Source organism: Erinaceus europaeus, chromosome 14 (assembly GCF_950295315.1).
Source record: "Erinaceus europaeus chromosome 14, mEriEur2.1, whole genome shotgun sequence".
NCBI classification, from domain to species: domain Eukaryota; kingdom Metazoa; phylum Chordata; class Mammalia; order Eulipotyphla; family Erinaceidae; genus Erinaceus; species Erinaceus europaeus.
In genome coordinates, this window is record NC_080175.1 from 44,102,326 (window position 1) to 44,117,585 (window position 15,260).

The 15,260-nt window shown below is 46.8% G+C and overlaps 1 protein-coding gene across 1 annotated transcript in view; it reads left to right on the plus strand.

Annotated features, from left to right (window-relative positions):
* Window positions 1–15,260, plus strand: part of RAB40B (RAB40B, member RAS oncogene family) — a 37,096-nt gene that overhangs the window by 19,264 nt on the left and 2,572 nt on the right. The window contains exons 2-5 of the mRNA XM_007524448.3: window positions 4,867–4,927; window positions 6,963–7,023; window positions 7,605–7,682; window positions 13,000–13,222. Coding sequence (XP_007524510.1) covers window positions 4,867–4,927; window positions 6,963–7,023; window positions 7,605–7,682; window positions 13,000–13,222 — 423 coding nt within the window. The remainder of the gene's footprint in view (window positions 1–4,866; window positions 4,928–6,962; window positions 7,024–7,604; window positions 7,683–12,999; window positions 13,223–15,260) is intronic.

The following is a 15,260-nucleotide window of genomic DNA, read 5'->3' on the forward strand; positions in this document are numbered from 1 at the left end:
ATATATTTCAATGCACAACTTTAGAGGTCTTGGGCTTATGTGCTAAGTAGGCGTGACCTCCTAGGTCCAATTTTTTTCCCTCACTTTGTTTTATCTTAATTTATTAGAGATTTAATATTGATTCACAAAATTATGAGATAACGGGTATAATTCCACATGTTCCCATCACCAGAATTCTGTCTCTACTCTTTTTATTAGAAACCATAGTAGTTCTCACAGATATGGGTTGACTATTATTTCTTTTTTTGCCTCCAGGATTATTGCTGGGGCTCGGTGCCTGCACTATGAATACACTGCTGCTGGAGACCATTTTTTCCCATTTTTATTGCCCTTGTTGTTTATCGTTGTTGTTATTATTGTTGCTGTCAATGTTGGATAGGACAGAGAGAAATCGAGAGAGGACGGGAAGACAGAGAGGGGAAGAGAAAGACAGACAACTGCAGGCCTGTTTCACTGCTTGTGAAGCGACCCCCCTGCAGGTGGAGAGCAGGGCTCGAACTGAGATAGATCCCTAGGCCGGTCCTTGTGCTTTGTGCCATGTGCGTTTAACCCGCTGCACTATTGCCTGGCCTCCAACTATTATTTCTATATCTATATATATATATATTTGCCCATTTTTTCCTATGGTCCTGTCTTCTCTTCCTTTCTAAGTCACACCTATACCTGTTACTACTCCTTAATGCCCTTCTTTTTTCCTCATCTCTCTCTGGGTCCTGATGAAATTGGAGTTTAGAGCCTTTTAAAAAAAATTTTTATTTATAAAAAGGAAACATTGACTAAACCATAGGATAAGAGAGGTACAACTTTACACAATTCCCACCACCAGAACTCCATACCCCATCCCCTCCCCTGATAGCTTTCCTATTCTTTAACCCTCTGGGAGTATGGACCCAATGTCATTGTGGGATGCAGAAGGTGGAAGGTCTGGCTTCTGTAATTGCTTCCCCACTGAGCATGGGCATTGACAGGTCGATCCATACTCCCAGCCTGTCTCTCTCTTTCCCTAGTGGGGAAGGGCTCTGGGGAAGTGGAGCTTCAGGACACATTGGTGGGGTTGTCTGTCCAGGGAAGTCCAGTCAGCATCATGCTAGCATCTGGAATCTGGTCGTTGAAAAGAGAGTTAATATACAAAGCCCAAGCAAATTGCTGAACAATCATGGACCTAAAGGCTGGAGTAGTGCTGATGAAGAGTTGGGGGACCCTCCATTTTGTAGATAGCTAGTAGGCTATTTTAGTTATATTCCGAAGAGCCTGTGGCTATACTAGTTTTTGTTTGTTTGTAGCTCCCAAATATGGGAAAGCTGTATAAATATTGTTGACTGTAAACTCCATCGATTTGATGTGATCTGGGGCCCATATTCAGCTTAGGAGCCTATGTGACCTCTGCATCCCTGTAGATCTGAGCTCACATTCTGTGGTCATAAGTAGGAACGTTCCAAGCTGCCCCAGTTTCAGGACCCATCTTCCTCAGGTGTAGCATAGAGTATATTGTCCAGCCTCCCTTCGGAGGATGGAATATTCTCTACCATTGTTGATCCAAGTTGAGGGCAAGCTCCTATGGGGGCCCACAAAAGGGCCTGTTGTGTTGTTCCTGACAGAAATGACCGGTAACAATGGAGAGGGGTATTTATTTGAGGTCTAGGCCCATCATGTCTGTTTGGGAATCTCAGGACTCCCTGATTACGGCCCCCGCAGTTTAGAGCCTTTTAATCATCTTCCTCTAAGATTTTTCCCCCTTTGGGATTATGGACCAGAATTCTTTTTGGGGTGCAGAAAGCGAAAGGTCTGGTTCTGTAATTGCTTCTCTGCTGGAATGGACATTGGCAGATCAATCCATATGTTTCTGATTAGACTTAGACCTAATAAGCTTGGCAAGCAAGTAGAAAGGCCTAAAGAAGGCACCATAAATTGTCTCATCAAATATTTACTACTTGGAGCCAGATAGTGGCACAGTCATTGAGCGCACATATTACAGTGCTCAAGGACCTGGATTTGAGCCCTCAGTCCCCACCTGCAGGGGGAAGCTTTGCAAGTGGTAAAGCAGTGTTTCAGGTGTCTCTCTGTCTGTCTACCTCTCTATCACCCCCTTTCCTCTTGGTTTCTGACTGCATCCAATAAATAAGATAATAACAACAAAAATTTTAAATGTATACATTTGTATTTACTAAAGCCTAGGTGCCCTCCTCTCACATCCTCTACTTCACTTCCCTCAATTACTCATCTACTCAACTAACTACACAAAAGCAAGTAAGATTTATCTCCTAATCTCTTCTGATGGCATCAGCATTATTGTCACCCCTTGATAATCTTTAGGGGAAACACTGTGTACAGTTGGTCCCACCCCCTCTAAGTTATAAAGAGAGGAGAGAGGGAGAGAAAGTGTAAAAGGATATCCATATTAGCACTTTTCACCACCCATGGAGCTCCCCAGGGGCTCAAACCCAGGACCTGGTCCCACATGGTAAGGCACAAACTCTACCAGATGAGCTGTCTCCTGATTCCTGTGTGTATATGCGCTCTATTACATGCATTTGAGTTTGCAGAAGAAGTGGTACCTTATTATGTGTCTATATAATCTATATTCATGTGTATTTGTATGTGTCTCCTACTGCATGTGCCCAGACCCTGATTGACACATGGGGGCTAGAGAGGCAGCATAATAAATATACAAAAAAATTCCATGGCTGAGGCTTGAGTTCCCAGATTCAATCACTGATACCAGCAACCCATATCTGTGACCTTGGGACAACCACTGCAGTTTCCAATGGGAATGGGACACAGAACTCTGGTGGTGGGAAGGTTATGGAATCACACACCTAATGTCTTACAATTTTGTAAATCAATATTGAATCACTAATAAAAATAGTTTCTGAAACATCTGAGATACTATCCAAACCAGCCTGGCAACCGAAAGCACACTTAACATCTCTGTGAACTCAACAACAGAACAGTGGACTCGAGCTGATTCACCAGGTAGAACACACATCTTGACTGTGTGAGGCCCTGGGTACAATTTCCACAACCTGCATGTGAGGGAGTGGTGCTCTGGTCTCTCCCCTCTCTCATAAAATAAAGAGAAATTCAAAGAATCTTGGAGAAAAGGAAAACAGGGTCAGCAAGACAGCTGACTTGGACGATATCCTGGCTTTGTTAAGTGGATGACCTGGGTTCCAGCCCAGTCCCCGCCACGTCCAAGGCAGCTTCAGTGTTGTGGTGTCTTTCTCTCTGTTCCTCTACCTGTGTCTGTCTTTCCATCTGATAAAAGTCAAAAGCCAAAGCTGAGAAGTGCTCTGGTCAAACACAAAAACAAATGACTGGAGGTGGGCATCTGAAAGTGCCTTTTGCAGAGTGCAGTCAGATCTTAAACGACTTCCCAGGGAGTTGGGCGGTAGCACAGTGGGTTAAGCACACAAGGCACAAGGACCAGCATAAGGATTCCGGTTCGAGCCCCTGGCTCCCCACCTGCAGGGGGTTGCTTCACAAGCGGTGAAGCAGGTCTGCAGGCGTCTCTCTTTCTCTCCCCCTCTCTGTCTTCCCCTCCTCTCTCCATTTCTCTCTGTTTTATCCAATAATGACAAGAAGAACTACAACAATAAAACAACAATGGCAACAAAAGGGAATAAATAAATAAATAAATAAATAAATATTAAAAAAAAAAGACTTCCCAGAGGTTCGTGGTAGTTGCTCTGAAGACTAATGTTAGGGGCTAGTGGGTGCGTTGGTGTCTCTTTCCTTCCTCCTGTCTCTAAAGATATTAAGAATTGGGCTAGGGGTGGCTCAGTGGCATCGCAGATGACTAATAAAGAAGAAATATGCTCATGTGGCTGAGCATTTATCATCAAGACAGAGTAAAAAACTAAGAGAGTCATTTTGCAGGAAAGCTGCTGACCTAAACTTAAAGTCTGTGCTGTGCTCTGGAACTTGGGAACAGGTGTCAGAATGTGACGACACATCCTGTGAGGGCAGGAGGCTACTGTGACCCAGCCCTTCTCGAGGCTGTAGGTGTGGATCAGGCAGGCACTGGCCAAGTCTGAGTTTCTAAATCTGGCATGAGAGCCTAAAAGTGATCCTCCAGCTTCTTGTGAGCACATGTGCACACACACACACACACACACACACACACACACGACACACTTGTGTCCTATCTTTTCACACATCATTTTCTCATTTGTCTCATTTCCTCTTTCCTTGCTAAGAGTGATGATGTGAGGAAAACTGTCCCAGAATTAGCTGAGGGTGAGGGGGACGAGCTTATTTGGGTGCAGGTCCCACAGCCTCTTGATAAGCCTAGGGACACCAGGCCACACAAGTTCTCTGTTTCATGGGTCCAAATCTAAGGCCCTCAGCTCATGTGACCCACCCCTGGGGCAGCAGTGGTAGACACCAGGGTAAGGAAAGGAGGGCTGGGAGTGAACTCATGCTGCAGGCAGGCTTATGGGGGGAGGAAGGCTACTGACTTTGGGTTCCTGTTCTCTGCCCCCCACCACCACAATGAGAACAGTGAGAGAGAGTTTCTTTTTTCCTTTCTTTTCATTTTCTTATTTATTTATTTATTTATTTATTTTAGGTCCTAAGGTTTTTGCACCTGCACAGTTCCACCACTCACAGCAGACCTCCCCACTTTTAATTTCAGATACAGAGAAACTACGTGAGTGTGTGTATATACACCACAGCACTGCTCTACTGTTCATGAAGTTTCCCCTGGTGAAGGTGATCCCATCTGACAGTTGAGGCCTCGATCCCTGGTCCTGGCACATGGCAAAGTGTGTGTTCTAGTGGGCGAGCACTGAGAATGGGTTCTTCCTTTTGCCCTTGTGGTGGGACTGGGCAGCCAGCTGGGTGTCAGCATTGGACCCTTCTTTGCAGGTATCGACTATAAAACCACCACCATCCTGCTGGATGGCCGGCGAGTGAAGCTACAGCTCTGGTGAGTGGGTCCCCAGGGTATGGAAGAAGACACTGTAGCCTTTAGTGACAACTGTAGGGAACCCAGTCCTCCATCCCTGAGTGAGGCTTATGGTTGTCCTGAGGGAGGGGCCCCCTGGACTTTGCCAGGTTCCTAGGAGTCTATCTGGGACAGGGGGCCTCACTGAAGATTGCCTGCCCTAGCATGCCATGCAGTAGTGACAGGGCAGGATGGAGGAGGAGGGGGCAGAAGCAAGAGGCTGGGGTGTCTCCTCTCTGGTTCCCCCCAGATGACCTAGCTCTGAGGTCTGGCCAATGCTGCCCCTCAGAGGTGAAGTTAGGGAGCCAGGAGCTTCCTGCTGTGACCAGTTCCTGCACTGATACCCTCCTGCTCCAATCATCATACCCAACCTGGGCCTGACACAGGGTAGGGGGGTGTCTTCCCCTTCTGGCCTCTCTCCTGCCCCTTTGAGCAGCAGCCACCCCTACACCCCTGTGCCTTCCCCATGTTTGGCTGTAGGCCTGCCCACCCCAAGTGTGTGGGTTGTTCTTGAACCCCCTTCCCTCAGCAGCCCAAGTCCTTTCTGAGCTAGAAGTCCATTCTATTAGCTCTGTCCTGAGCATCGGAAGGAGGCTCCTTCCCCAGACTTGATTTCTCTTCTCCCACTCTGGGGACTCCCAAGACGACTTCTTGTGTAGTAGCTGCTCCTCACTGCCTCCAACCGCCTGTCCCCCCTAGGCTCCCCTAGGCTCTCCAGTTCCATCTCACTCAGGCGACCATCTGAGATGCTTGGGCCCCCGGGTCAGCTTGGTCATTGGGATGGAGGAGGGGGCTGCCAGTACTGAGCCAACCTAGTGCAGGAGACAGTGCTGCCTACCCTCAGAAAATGCTGTCTCAGCATAGCCCTGATGGCGTGAAGTGGGCCCATCACCCCTTCTGCTCCCCTGCAGTCTCCTCACGTCAAACTTTAGGCTTCTTCCACCTGCAGGTGAAGTCTCACTCCCAAGGTTCCGCTGGGGCTGACCTGGGAGATAACCCCCCACCATCAGTTTCCATTCAGTAAATGAGGCACCCCTTCCACCCTTTGGTGGTCCCACCTCTGGCCCGTCAGATTCCCTGGCCCTAGGACTCAGACAGCTGGCGGGTTGCTGAGAGGACAGTAAAGCCAGTCTCACATTGTTCATCCCTGAGGACAGGCCTGGTGTGGGGGGTTGTTCTGCTGGGGCCTCCATGTACCCAAGGGACCCTCCCTTTCTGGAAAATGGTTATGTCAACCTTGCATGCAAGTGTGTGTCTATTTTGCCCTTAGAAAAGATGCCCGGTGACATGTCCACTGGCTCCTAGAACCATGGTCATGCCTTCTGGCTGCCAGAGCCTATTCTAGTGTGTCTTCACTTCAGTTTATTTCTAGACCCTCTGGGTATGCACACCCTGGGTGGTTCCTTAAACTGGTAAGACTTAAGGTGCAGCCACAAAGGGCTGTTTATGTGAGCTGCTTGTAGCTTAATTGGAAGTGGTAGAAATTGGCCTGTATTGACTCCTAAATTGCCTCATTAAGCAATTTCAAACCTTAAATTAGATTTATTGAATGTATTTTTATTTGTTTAATAGGACCGAGAGAAATTGAAAGGAGAGGAGATAGAATGAGAGACCTACAGCACTGTTTCATCCTGCATGAAACTTCCCTCCTGCAGTGAGGACTAGATGCTTGAACCCAGGTCCTTGTAAGTGGTAATGTGTGCGCTCTACTGGATGTGCCACCACTTGGCCACCCAGATTTATCAACATGTCAGGACAGTGTTATGTTGAAGCACATCACTCATTTTTTTTCTAGCTGACTTGAAAGGACCTTTAGAAAAGAGAGTCAGATCAGAGGCACCCCACTAGTCCAGGCTACCCAGGAAACACGGTGACTATTTTGTTGGGGTCTTGGGCCTCAGTGCCCTGGCTACCATGGGCCAGTGTCAAACAGACCTACCAAGGTTCCCACATCCAGGTACCCTGTTGTCAGGAAGAGCTGTGGTGTCTGCTTACCATGCTCCACCCTCTTTTCCAGGGATACATCAGGGCAGGGGCGATTCTGCACCATTTTCCGCTCCTATTCTCGGGGTGCACAGGTAAGGGGCCTGAGTGATATGTGGGAAGTGCTAAGTGTGACTAGGCTGTGGACCCATGCCATGTCTCATGGGGATGTGTGCTTGTCTGCATGTGTGTTCCTGTGGCACTCGCATGCCTGTGTGTGCTCTGCACATGGATTGTGTGCATAGGTGTGTGCATGTGAGCTGTGTATGCCTATACCTATGCCCATGTGCACATGTATGCCTGTGTGAGCACTTGTCCAGGTGGCTGAGCTCTGCTCCTGTGAGGTGGCATTCCTGAACCCCCGCCCCCTATACTCCATGTCCCCTGGAGCAGATGATGGGAGGAGGAACCAAGTTCTGGTACCCAGCTCAGCTGGATACTTGAGAATCTGTCAATGGGCTTATGAGACAACAGTGGAAGCCATCACATAAATGATCCAAGTCCAGAGATAGAGCAAATAAGTCTTCTGTGTGCTACAAGTGAATGACATGGTTATTGAGCTGGTGGTGGTGGCACCAAGTCCACCACTGACTTGGCCCATGTTTTTGAAAGTGGTGGTATCTGCATGTAAGCCCCTGTCTGTCCCATCAGGTAAGCCAGGTGCCTCTTCCCTCAGGGTGTGATCCTGGTGTATGATATAGCCAACCGCTGGTCCTTTGATGGCATCAACCGGTGGATCAAGGAGATTGATGAGGTAGGACTTGGCCTGAGGGCTCACCCCAAGTGGGTGGGCTGGTATGTGGGTTCAGAAGGGGCTGTAGGTGCAGGACACGGGCCGAGGCAACAAAGGCCACCTCCCAGCACAAGGCTGACCCAGATGCAGAAGCACCAAGCCCGAGTCTAGGTGACAGGTAGTCAGGTCCCTGTTTGTTCAGCTGTGGTCTGATGGGGCCAGTAGCAGTGATCAGCCCTGCTTCCAAGTGGGGACAAGTTGTGGTCAGCCCAGTCCCCCTTTGCTGGATTCCTTCTGTACGTGTAACAAGATGCTGTCTGGGTGTGGGGTATAGCATAATGGTTCTGCAAAAGACTCTCATGTCTGAGGCTCCAAGGTCCCAGGTTCAATCCTCAACACCACAATAAGCCAGAATTAACTACTGCTCTGGTCTTTCTCTCTCTCCTTCCCTGTATACTTCTCTCTGTATCTCTCTTATTAAAAATTTCTTATTAGAAATAGGAGGCCTAGGTGGTGGCACACTTGGTTAAGTGCACATATCACCATGCTCAAGGATCTGGGTTGGAGTCCCCACTCCCCACCTGTAGGAGAGACACTTCACGAGTAATGAAGCACGTCTGCAGGTGTCTCTCTCCCTCTCTATCTCGCCTCCTCTCTCAATTTCTCTCTGTCCTGTCAAAAGAAAGAAAGAGGTAAAGAAAGAAAGAAAAAAAAATGGAAAAAATGGCTACCGGGAATGGTGAATTTATAGTGCTGCTCCAAGCCCCAGTGATAACACTGCTGGAAAAATAAATAAATGAATAAATAATAAACAAGCAAGCGTTGAGTGGTGGTGGTGCACCCGGTTGAGTGCATACATTACTATATGCAAGGATTCCTGTCAATATTCAATATTCCATCTTCAAGCCTCCAGTCCCCACCTGCAGTGGGTGGGGGTGAGGGAGCTCCCCTTTCAATTTCTCTGGGTCCTGTCACATAGAAAGAAAAGAAGGGGGAGTCGGGCTGTAGCTCAGTGGGTTAAGCGCAGGTGGTGCAAAGCACAAGGTCGGCATAAGGATCCCGGTTCGAGCCCCCGGTTCCCCACCTGCAGGGGACTCACTTCACAAGTGGTGAAGCAGGTCTGCAGGTGTCTGTCTTTCTCTCCCCCTCTCTGTCTTCCCCTCCTCTCTTCATTTCTCTCTGTCCTATCTAACAACGACAACATCAATAACAATAATAACTACAACAACAACGAAAAACAACAAGGACAACAAAAGAGAAAATAAATAAATAAAATATTAAAAAAAAGAAAAGAAGGTAAAAAGGAGGAAATGACTGCCAAGAGCAGTGGATTAGTAGTGCAGGTACTGAGCCCCAGCAGTAACCTTGGTGGCAACAAAAATTTATTCATTCATTTAAAAAGTAGTCCCCATGGGGGTTGGTGGTAGCTGCAGCGGGTTAAACACACATGGTGCGAAGCTCAAGGACCAGCGTAAGGATCCTTGTTCCAGCCCCTGGCTCACCACCTGCAGGAGAGTCGCATCACAAGCAGTGAAGCAGGTTTGCAGGTGTCTTATCTTTCTCTTCCCCCTCTGCCTTCCCCTTCCCTCTCCATTTCTCTCTATCCTATCCAACAATGGCGACATCAATAACAACAATAATAATAACCACAGCAATAAAAAAACAAAGACAACAAAAGGGGAAAAAAATAGCCTCCAGGGAGTCAGACTGTAGCACAGCGGGTTAAGCGCAGGTGGCGCAAAGCACAAGGACCGGCATAAGGATCCCGGTTGGAACCCCGGCTCCCCACCTGCAGGGTAGTCGCTTCACAGGCGGTGAAGCAGGTCTGCAGGTGTCTATCTTTCTCTCCTCCTCTCTGTCTTTCCCTCCTCTCTCCATTTCTCTCTGTCCTATCCAACAATGACAACAACAATAATAACTACAACAATAAAACAAGGGCAACAAAAGGGAATAAAAAAAAAATAGCCTCCAAGAGCAGTGGATTCATGGTGCAGGCACCGAGTCCCAGCAATAACCCTGGAGGCAAAAAAAAAAAAAAGTGGTCCCGAGATGGCATGCATGAGCGATTACAAACAACAGATTTGAGCCAGCAAAATAGCTCACCTAGATAGTGTGCTTACTTATCCTTGTGCATGACCCAGCCCCCAAAGCTCTGGAGGAAGCTTTGGTGTTGTGATGTCTTTCCCTTGACCTCTGTCTCTATCTAAAGAAGGAGGCCTGGAACACTGACACTCAGGGAACAGTAAAAAAGTAAATAAATCAGTGGTGTATCTGGTTGAGTTGCACACATTATTATTATTTGCCTCCAGGGTTATTGCTTGATTCAGTATCTGCACTATGAATCTGGTGGCTTTTTTTTTTTTTTTTTTGATAGGACAGAGAGAAATTGAGAGGGGAGGGAAAGATAGAGAGGGAGAAGCAGACCTGCTTCAACGCTTGTGAAGCGACTCCCCTGCAGGTGGGGAACCGGGCCTCAAACTGCAATTCTTCTGTGGGTCCTTGTGTTTCGTACTATGGGCACTTAATCCAGTGAGCCATTGCCCAGCCCCCTCCCCCAAATTACTATTTGCAAGAAGGTTCAAGCCCACACTCTCCACCTGCAGATGGGGACATTTCACAAGTGGTGAAACAGGATAGCTGGTGGCTCCGTCTCTTTCCCTCCTTCCCATCTCAATTTCTCTGTCTTATTAAATAGAAAGAAAAAAAGTGGCTGCTGGTACCAAGCAGCCTGGTGTCAGTTAAAAAATTATAATGGGGGGAGGTTGGTCAGTAGCACAGCGGGTTAAGTACAAGTGGCGCAAAACACAAGGACTGGAGTAAGGATCCTGGTTCTAGCCCTCAGCTCCCCACCTGCAAGAGGTTCACTGCACAAGCGGTGAAGCAGGTCTGCAGATGTCTATCTTTCTTTCCCCATCTCTGTCTTCCCCTCCTCTCTTGATTTCTCTCTCGTCCTATCTAACAAGAACGACAGCAATAACAACAACAAGAGCAACAAAATGGGGAAAATGGACTCCAGGATTAATGGATTCATAGTGCAGGCACTGAGCTCCAGCAATAAATAACCCTAAGGACAAAAATATATAAATAAGTTAAATAATAATATTTTTTAAATTTTTTTATTTATAAAAAGGAAATATTGACTAAACCATAGGATAAGAGGGGTACAACTTCACACAATTCCCACCACCAGAACTCTGTATCCCATCTCCTTCCCTGATAGCTTTCCTATTCTTTTTTTTTAAATTTATTTATTTTCCCTTTTGTTTCCCTTGTTGTTTACCATTATTGTGGTTATTGATATCGTTGTTGTTGGATGGGACTGAGAGAAATGGAGAGAGGAGGGGAAGACAGAGAGGGGGAGAGAAAGACAGACACCTGCAGACCTGCTTCACCGCTTGTGAAGCGACTCCCCTGCAGGTGGGGAGCCGGGGGCTGGAACCGGGATCCTTACAGGTCCTTGCACTTTGTGTCACATGTGCTTAACCCGCTGCGCCACTGCCCGACTCCCAACTTTCCTGTTCTTTAACCCTCTGGGAGTATGGACCCAAGGTCATGTGGGATGCAGAATGTTGAAGGTCTGGCTTCTGTAATTGCTTCCCTGCTTAACATGGGTGTTGACAGGTTGATCCATACTCCCAGCCTGTCTTTCTCTTTCCCTAGTGGGGAAGGGCTCTGGGTAAGTGGAGCTCCAGGACACATTGGTGGGGTAATCTATCAAATTATTATTTTATTATTATTTATTATTTTATTGTTTTTATTATTATTTTGCTGGACAGACAGCAAAATGGTTGTGCAAACAACTCTCAATCCTGAGACTCTGAAGTTCCAGGTTCACTCCTCAGCACTACCATATGCCAGAACTGAGTAGAGCTCTGCTCTTTCCTTCTCTCTCTATCTCTCTCTCTTTTATTTTTTTTTTGCCTCCAGGGTTATCGCTGGGGCTTGGTGCCTGCACCTAAGAGGAGGGGAAGGGGAAGACGAGAGAGGAGGGGAAGACAGAGAGGGGGAGAGAAAGATAGACACCTGCAGAACTGTTTCACTGCTTGTGAAGTAACCCCCCTGCAGGTGGGGGAGTCGGGGGCTTGAACCAGGATCCTTACATTGGTCCTTGAGCTTTGTGTCATGTGTGCTTAACCTGTTGTGCCACTGCCCAGCCCCTCTCTTTCACTGTGTATCATTCTTTCTGTATATCTCTCATTATAATAAATAAAATATTTTTAAAAATAAATTTTAAATAATAGATCAGGAGTCGGGCGGTAGCACAGTGGGTTAAGCACAGGTGGCACAAAGACTAAATAAATATTATAAATATTTACAATATTTATAATATCACATTATTAAAATATTATAATATAATAATTATTATAATATTACAAATAAATAAAATTTAAAATTATTAAAAATAAATTTTAAAAATTAAAAGTAATAAATTGCAGAGTTCAGGCACCCAGAAGTCAGGGTCAAGGTGTCACAGGACCATGCTCCCTCTACAAGTTATAAGAGACGGGGGTTGCATGATAGCACAATGGGTTAAGCGCAAATGGCATGAAGTGCAAGAACCCGCGTAAGCATAAGGATCCTGGTTCGAGTCCCTGGCTCCCCACCTGCAGGGGGGTCACTTCACAGGCAGTGAAGCTGCAGATGTCTGTCTTCCCTTCCTCTCTCGATTTCTCTCTGTCCTATCCAACAACAATAGCAGCAATGACAACAACAATAGTAATGACAACAACAAAGGTAACAACAAGGGCAATAAAATGGGAGAAATGGTCTCCAGGAGCAGTGGATTCGATCTTCCTGCCTCCTCCAGCTTCTGGTGGCTGCAGACGGTCCCTGGTATCTCTTGTTTGTAGAAGTTCCTACGGGCCAGGTCGTGGTACACCTGGTTAAGTACACACATTACAGTGCACAAAGGCCCTGGGTTCAAGCCCTTGGCCCCCACCTGCAGGGGAAAGCTTCACAAGCAGTGAAGCATTGCTGCAGGTGTGTTTCCTTCCCTCTCAATTTCTGTCCTAGCAAAATAAAGTTAAGAAGTAGTTCTTGGTCTCCACTTCCAGCTTCACTTGGTGTTCTTCCTGTGTATCCTGTATTTCTCCTCTCAAAAGAACACTAATGAATGGGTAGGGATCCCAACCACTGACCCCACCCTAGCAAATCTCATCTGCGTAGATCCTATTCCAACAGAAGAGACTGTCTGAGATGTGGGGCAGACATTACTTTGGAGGTATGACTTTGTAGCCCCACCATGCCAACCACAGCCAAATCTGGCACAAGTAACACATTTCCTTGCCTTCTTCCTCCCCACTTCTCTCTCTCTCTTTCTCTCTCTCTCGCCCTTCAGCATGCACCAGGTGTCCCGAAAATCCTCGTGGGCAACCGCCTGCACCTGGCCTTCAAGCGCCAGGTGCCCACAGAGCAGGCCCAGGCCTATGCTGAGCGCCTGGGTGTCACCTTCTTCGAGGTCAGCCCCCTGTGTAACTTCAACATCACAGAGTCCTTCATGGAGCTGGCCAGGATCGTGCTGCTGCGGCACGGGATGGATCGGCTATGGAGGCCAAGCAAGGGTAGGCACTGCCCAGGTGCCCTGCAGCCCAGCAAGACTGCCCTAGCCATAGCTGCTAGCTAGTCTCAAAGAGGGAAGGGGTTTAAGGTTCAGGGTGGGGAGGTGGCTCACCTGGTTACTATGCATGAGGATCTGGGATTTGGAGGCCAGACTATGGCACACCTGGTTGAATGCACACATTATCATGCATGAGAACCTGGGTTCAAACTCCATACAGGAAGTTTCATGAGCAGTGAAGGAGGTCTGCAGGTATCTTTCTTTTTCTCTATCTCCCTCTCCCCTCTCAATTTCACTCTGTCCTATCAAATGAAATAGGAAAAAAAAATGAAGACAATGACCTTCAGGAGTGGTGGATTTATAGTGTTGACACCAAGTCCCAGTGATAACCTGGTAGCAATAAAAAAAAAGGGGGGGCCAGTGGTGGTGCACTTGGTTGAACACACATGTTACAATGCCCAAGGACCTGGGTTCGAACTCCTGGTCCCCACCTGCAGGGGGAAAGCTTTGCAAGTGGTGAAGCAGTGTTGTAGGTGTCTCTTTGTCTCTTTTCCTATTCCCATTCCCTTCAATTTCTGGATGTCTTTACCCAATAAATAAATAAAGATAATAAAAAATTTAAAAAATATATCTGGATTTCGGACGACCTCATGAGATTGCCTACAGGGGGAAGCTTCATGCTGTTTGTCTCCTCTTCTTCTTCCTCCTCCTTCTCTCTCTCTCTCTCTCTCTCTCTCTCTCTCTCTCTCACCCTATATCTAGAGGAAGAAAAAATGGCTGCCAGAAGTAGGTTCATTGTGCAGGCACTGAGCCCCAGTGGAGCCCCAGTGATAACCCTGGCAAGAAAGGGGGGGCAGGGAGTTGGGCTGTAGCGCAGCAGGTTAAGCGCAGGTGGCACAAAGCACAAGGATCGGCATAAGGATCCCCGTTCGAACCCCGGCTCCCCACCTGCAGGGTAGTCGCTTCACAGGCGGTGAAGCAGGTCTGCAGGTGTCTATCTTTCTCTCCTCCTCTCTGTCTTCCCCTCCTCTCTCCATTTCTCTCTGTCCTATCCAACAATGACAACAACAATAATAACTACAACAATAAAACAACAAGGGCAACAAAAGGGAATAAATAAATAAAATAAATATTTAAAAATTTTAAAAAAAAGAAAGGGGAGGCTTCATTATGGCTTTGTGGGAATGCTCAGAAGAAATTTATAGGGACAGAAGCATTTGTAAAGCACACAATCACAGCCAGGGTGATGAGGCCTCAGGTCCTTTCCCCCCTTAGAGGAGAGGACAGATGGACTGCCTGGGGGTGGCCTGTGTGAGGGCCAGGAGTGCTGAAGCTGGTGGCAAGAGCATATCATATTCGGGATGATTTGATTTCACTGTACTTTGTACGCAAAGAGAACTGGAGAAATAGAACTGCACAGAGTGTTTTTCCATATAATGTATTTTGCAGTTGGAATATAATCAAATTCTTTAGGGTTAATATATCCTGAAATGCCTGTTGGTGCTTTGTGGAAATGTACTGGGCTGTAGTGTGGCTGCCACTGTTTTCCTTTAAAGTTTTGTCAGCTCATTTCTTCCAAAGACAAAATAATAGTAATAATAATGATGGTCTAGCTTCCTTGAATTAGGCAGCATTAGGGCTGAAAGTGCAAAATATAAGTTTTCTAAATAAGGATTCTCTTCTCTCTTAATTGAGCAACAGAACAAACTGAACTTTTTTTTTTTTTTTAACATTTTTTCCCTTTATGGGAGTATTAATGTTTTACAGTCACCAGTAAATACAATGGTTTGTACATGCATAACATGTCACAGTTTTCCACATAACAATACAACCACTACTAGGTCCTCTGTCATCCTTTTCCAGGACCTGTACTCCCCCCCACCCCAGAGTCTTTTACTTTGGTGCAATATAAACTGAACTTTTAGATTAAGTTTATTCAAGAATTAAGCTGAGGATTCAAGCCTAGAAGGAAATCAAACCCAGGAACAGGCCTCACCTGGTCCTTGTGTGAACATGAGAGGAGGTGATAGCAGGTGTCTTTA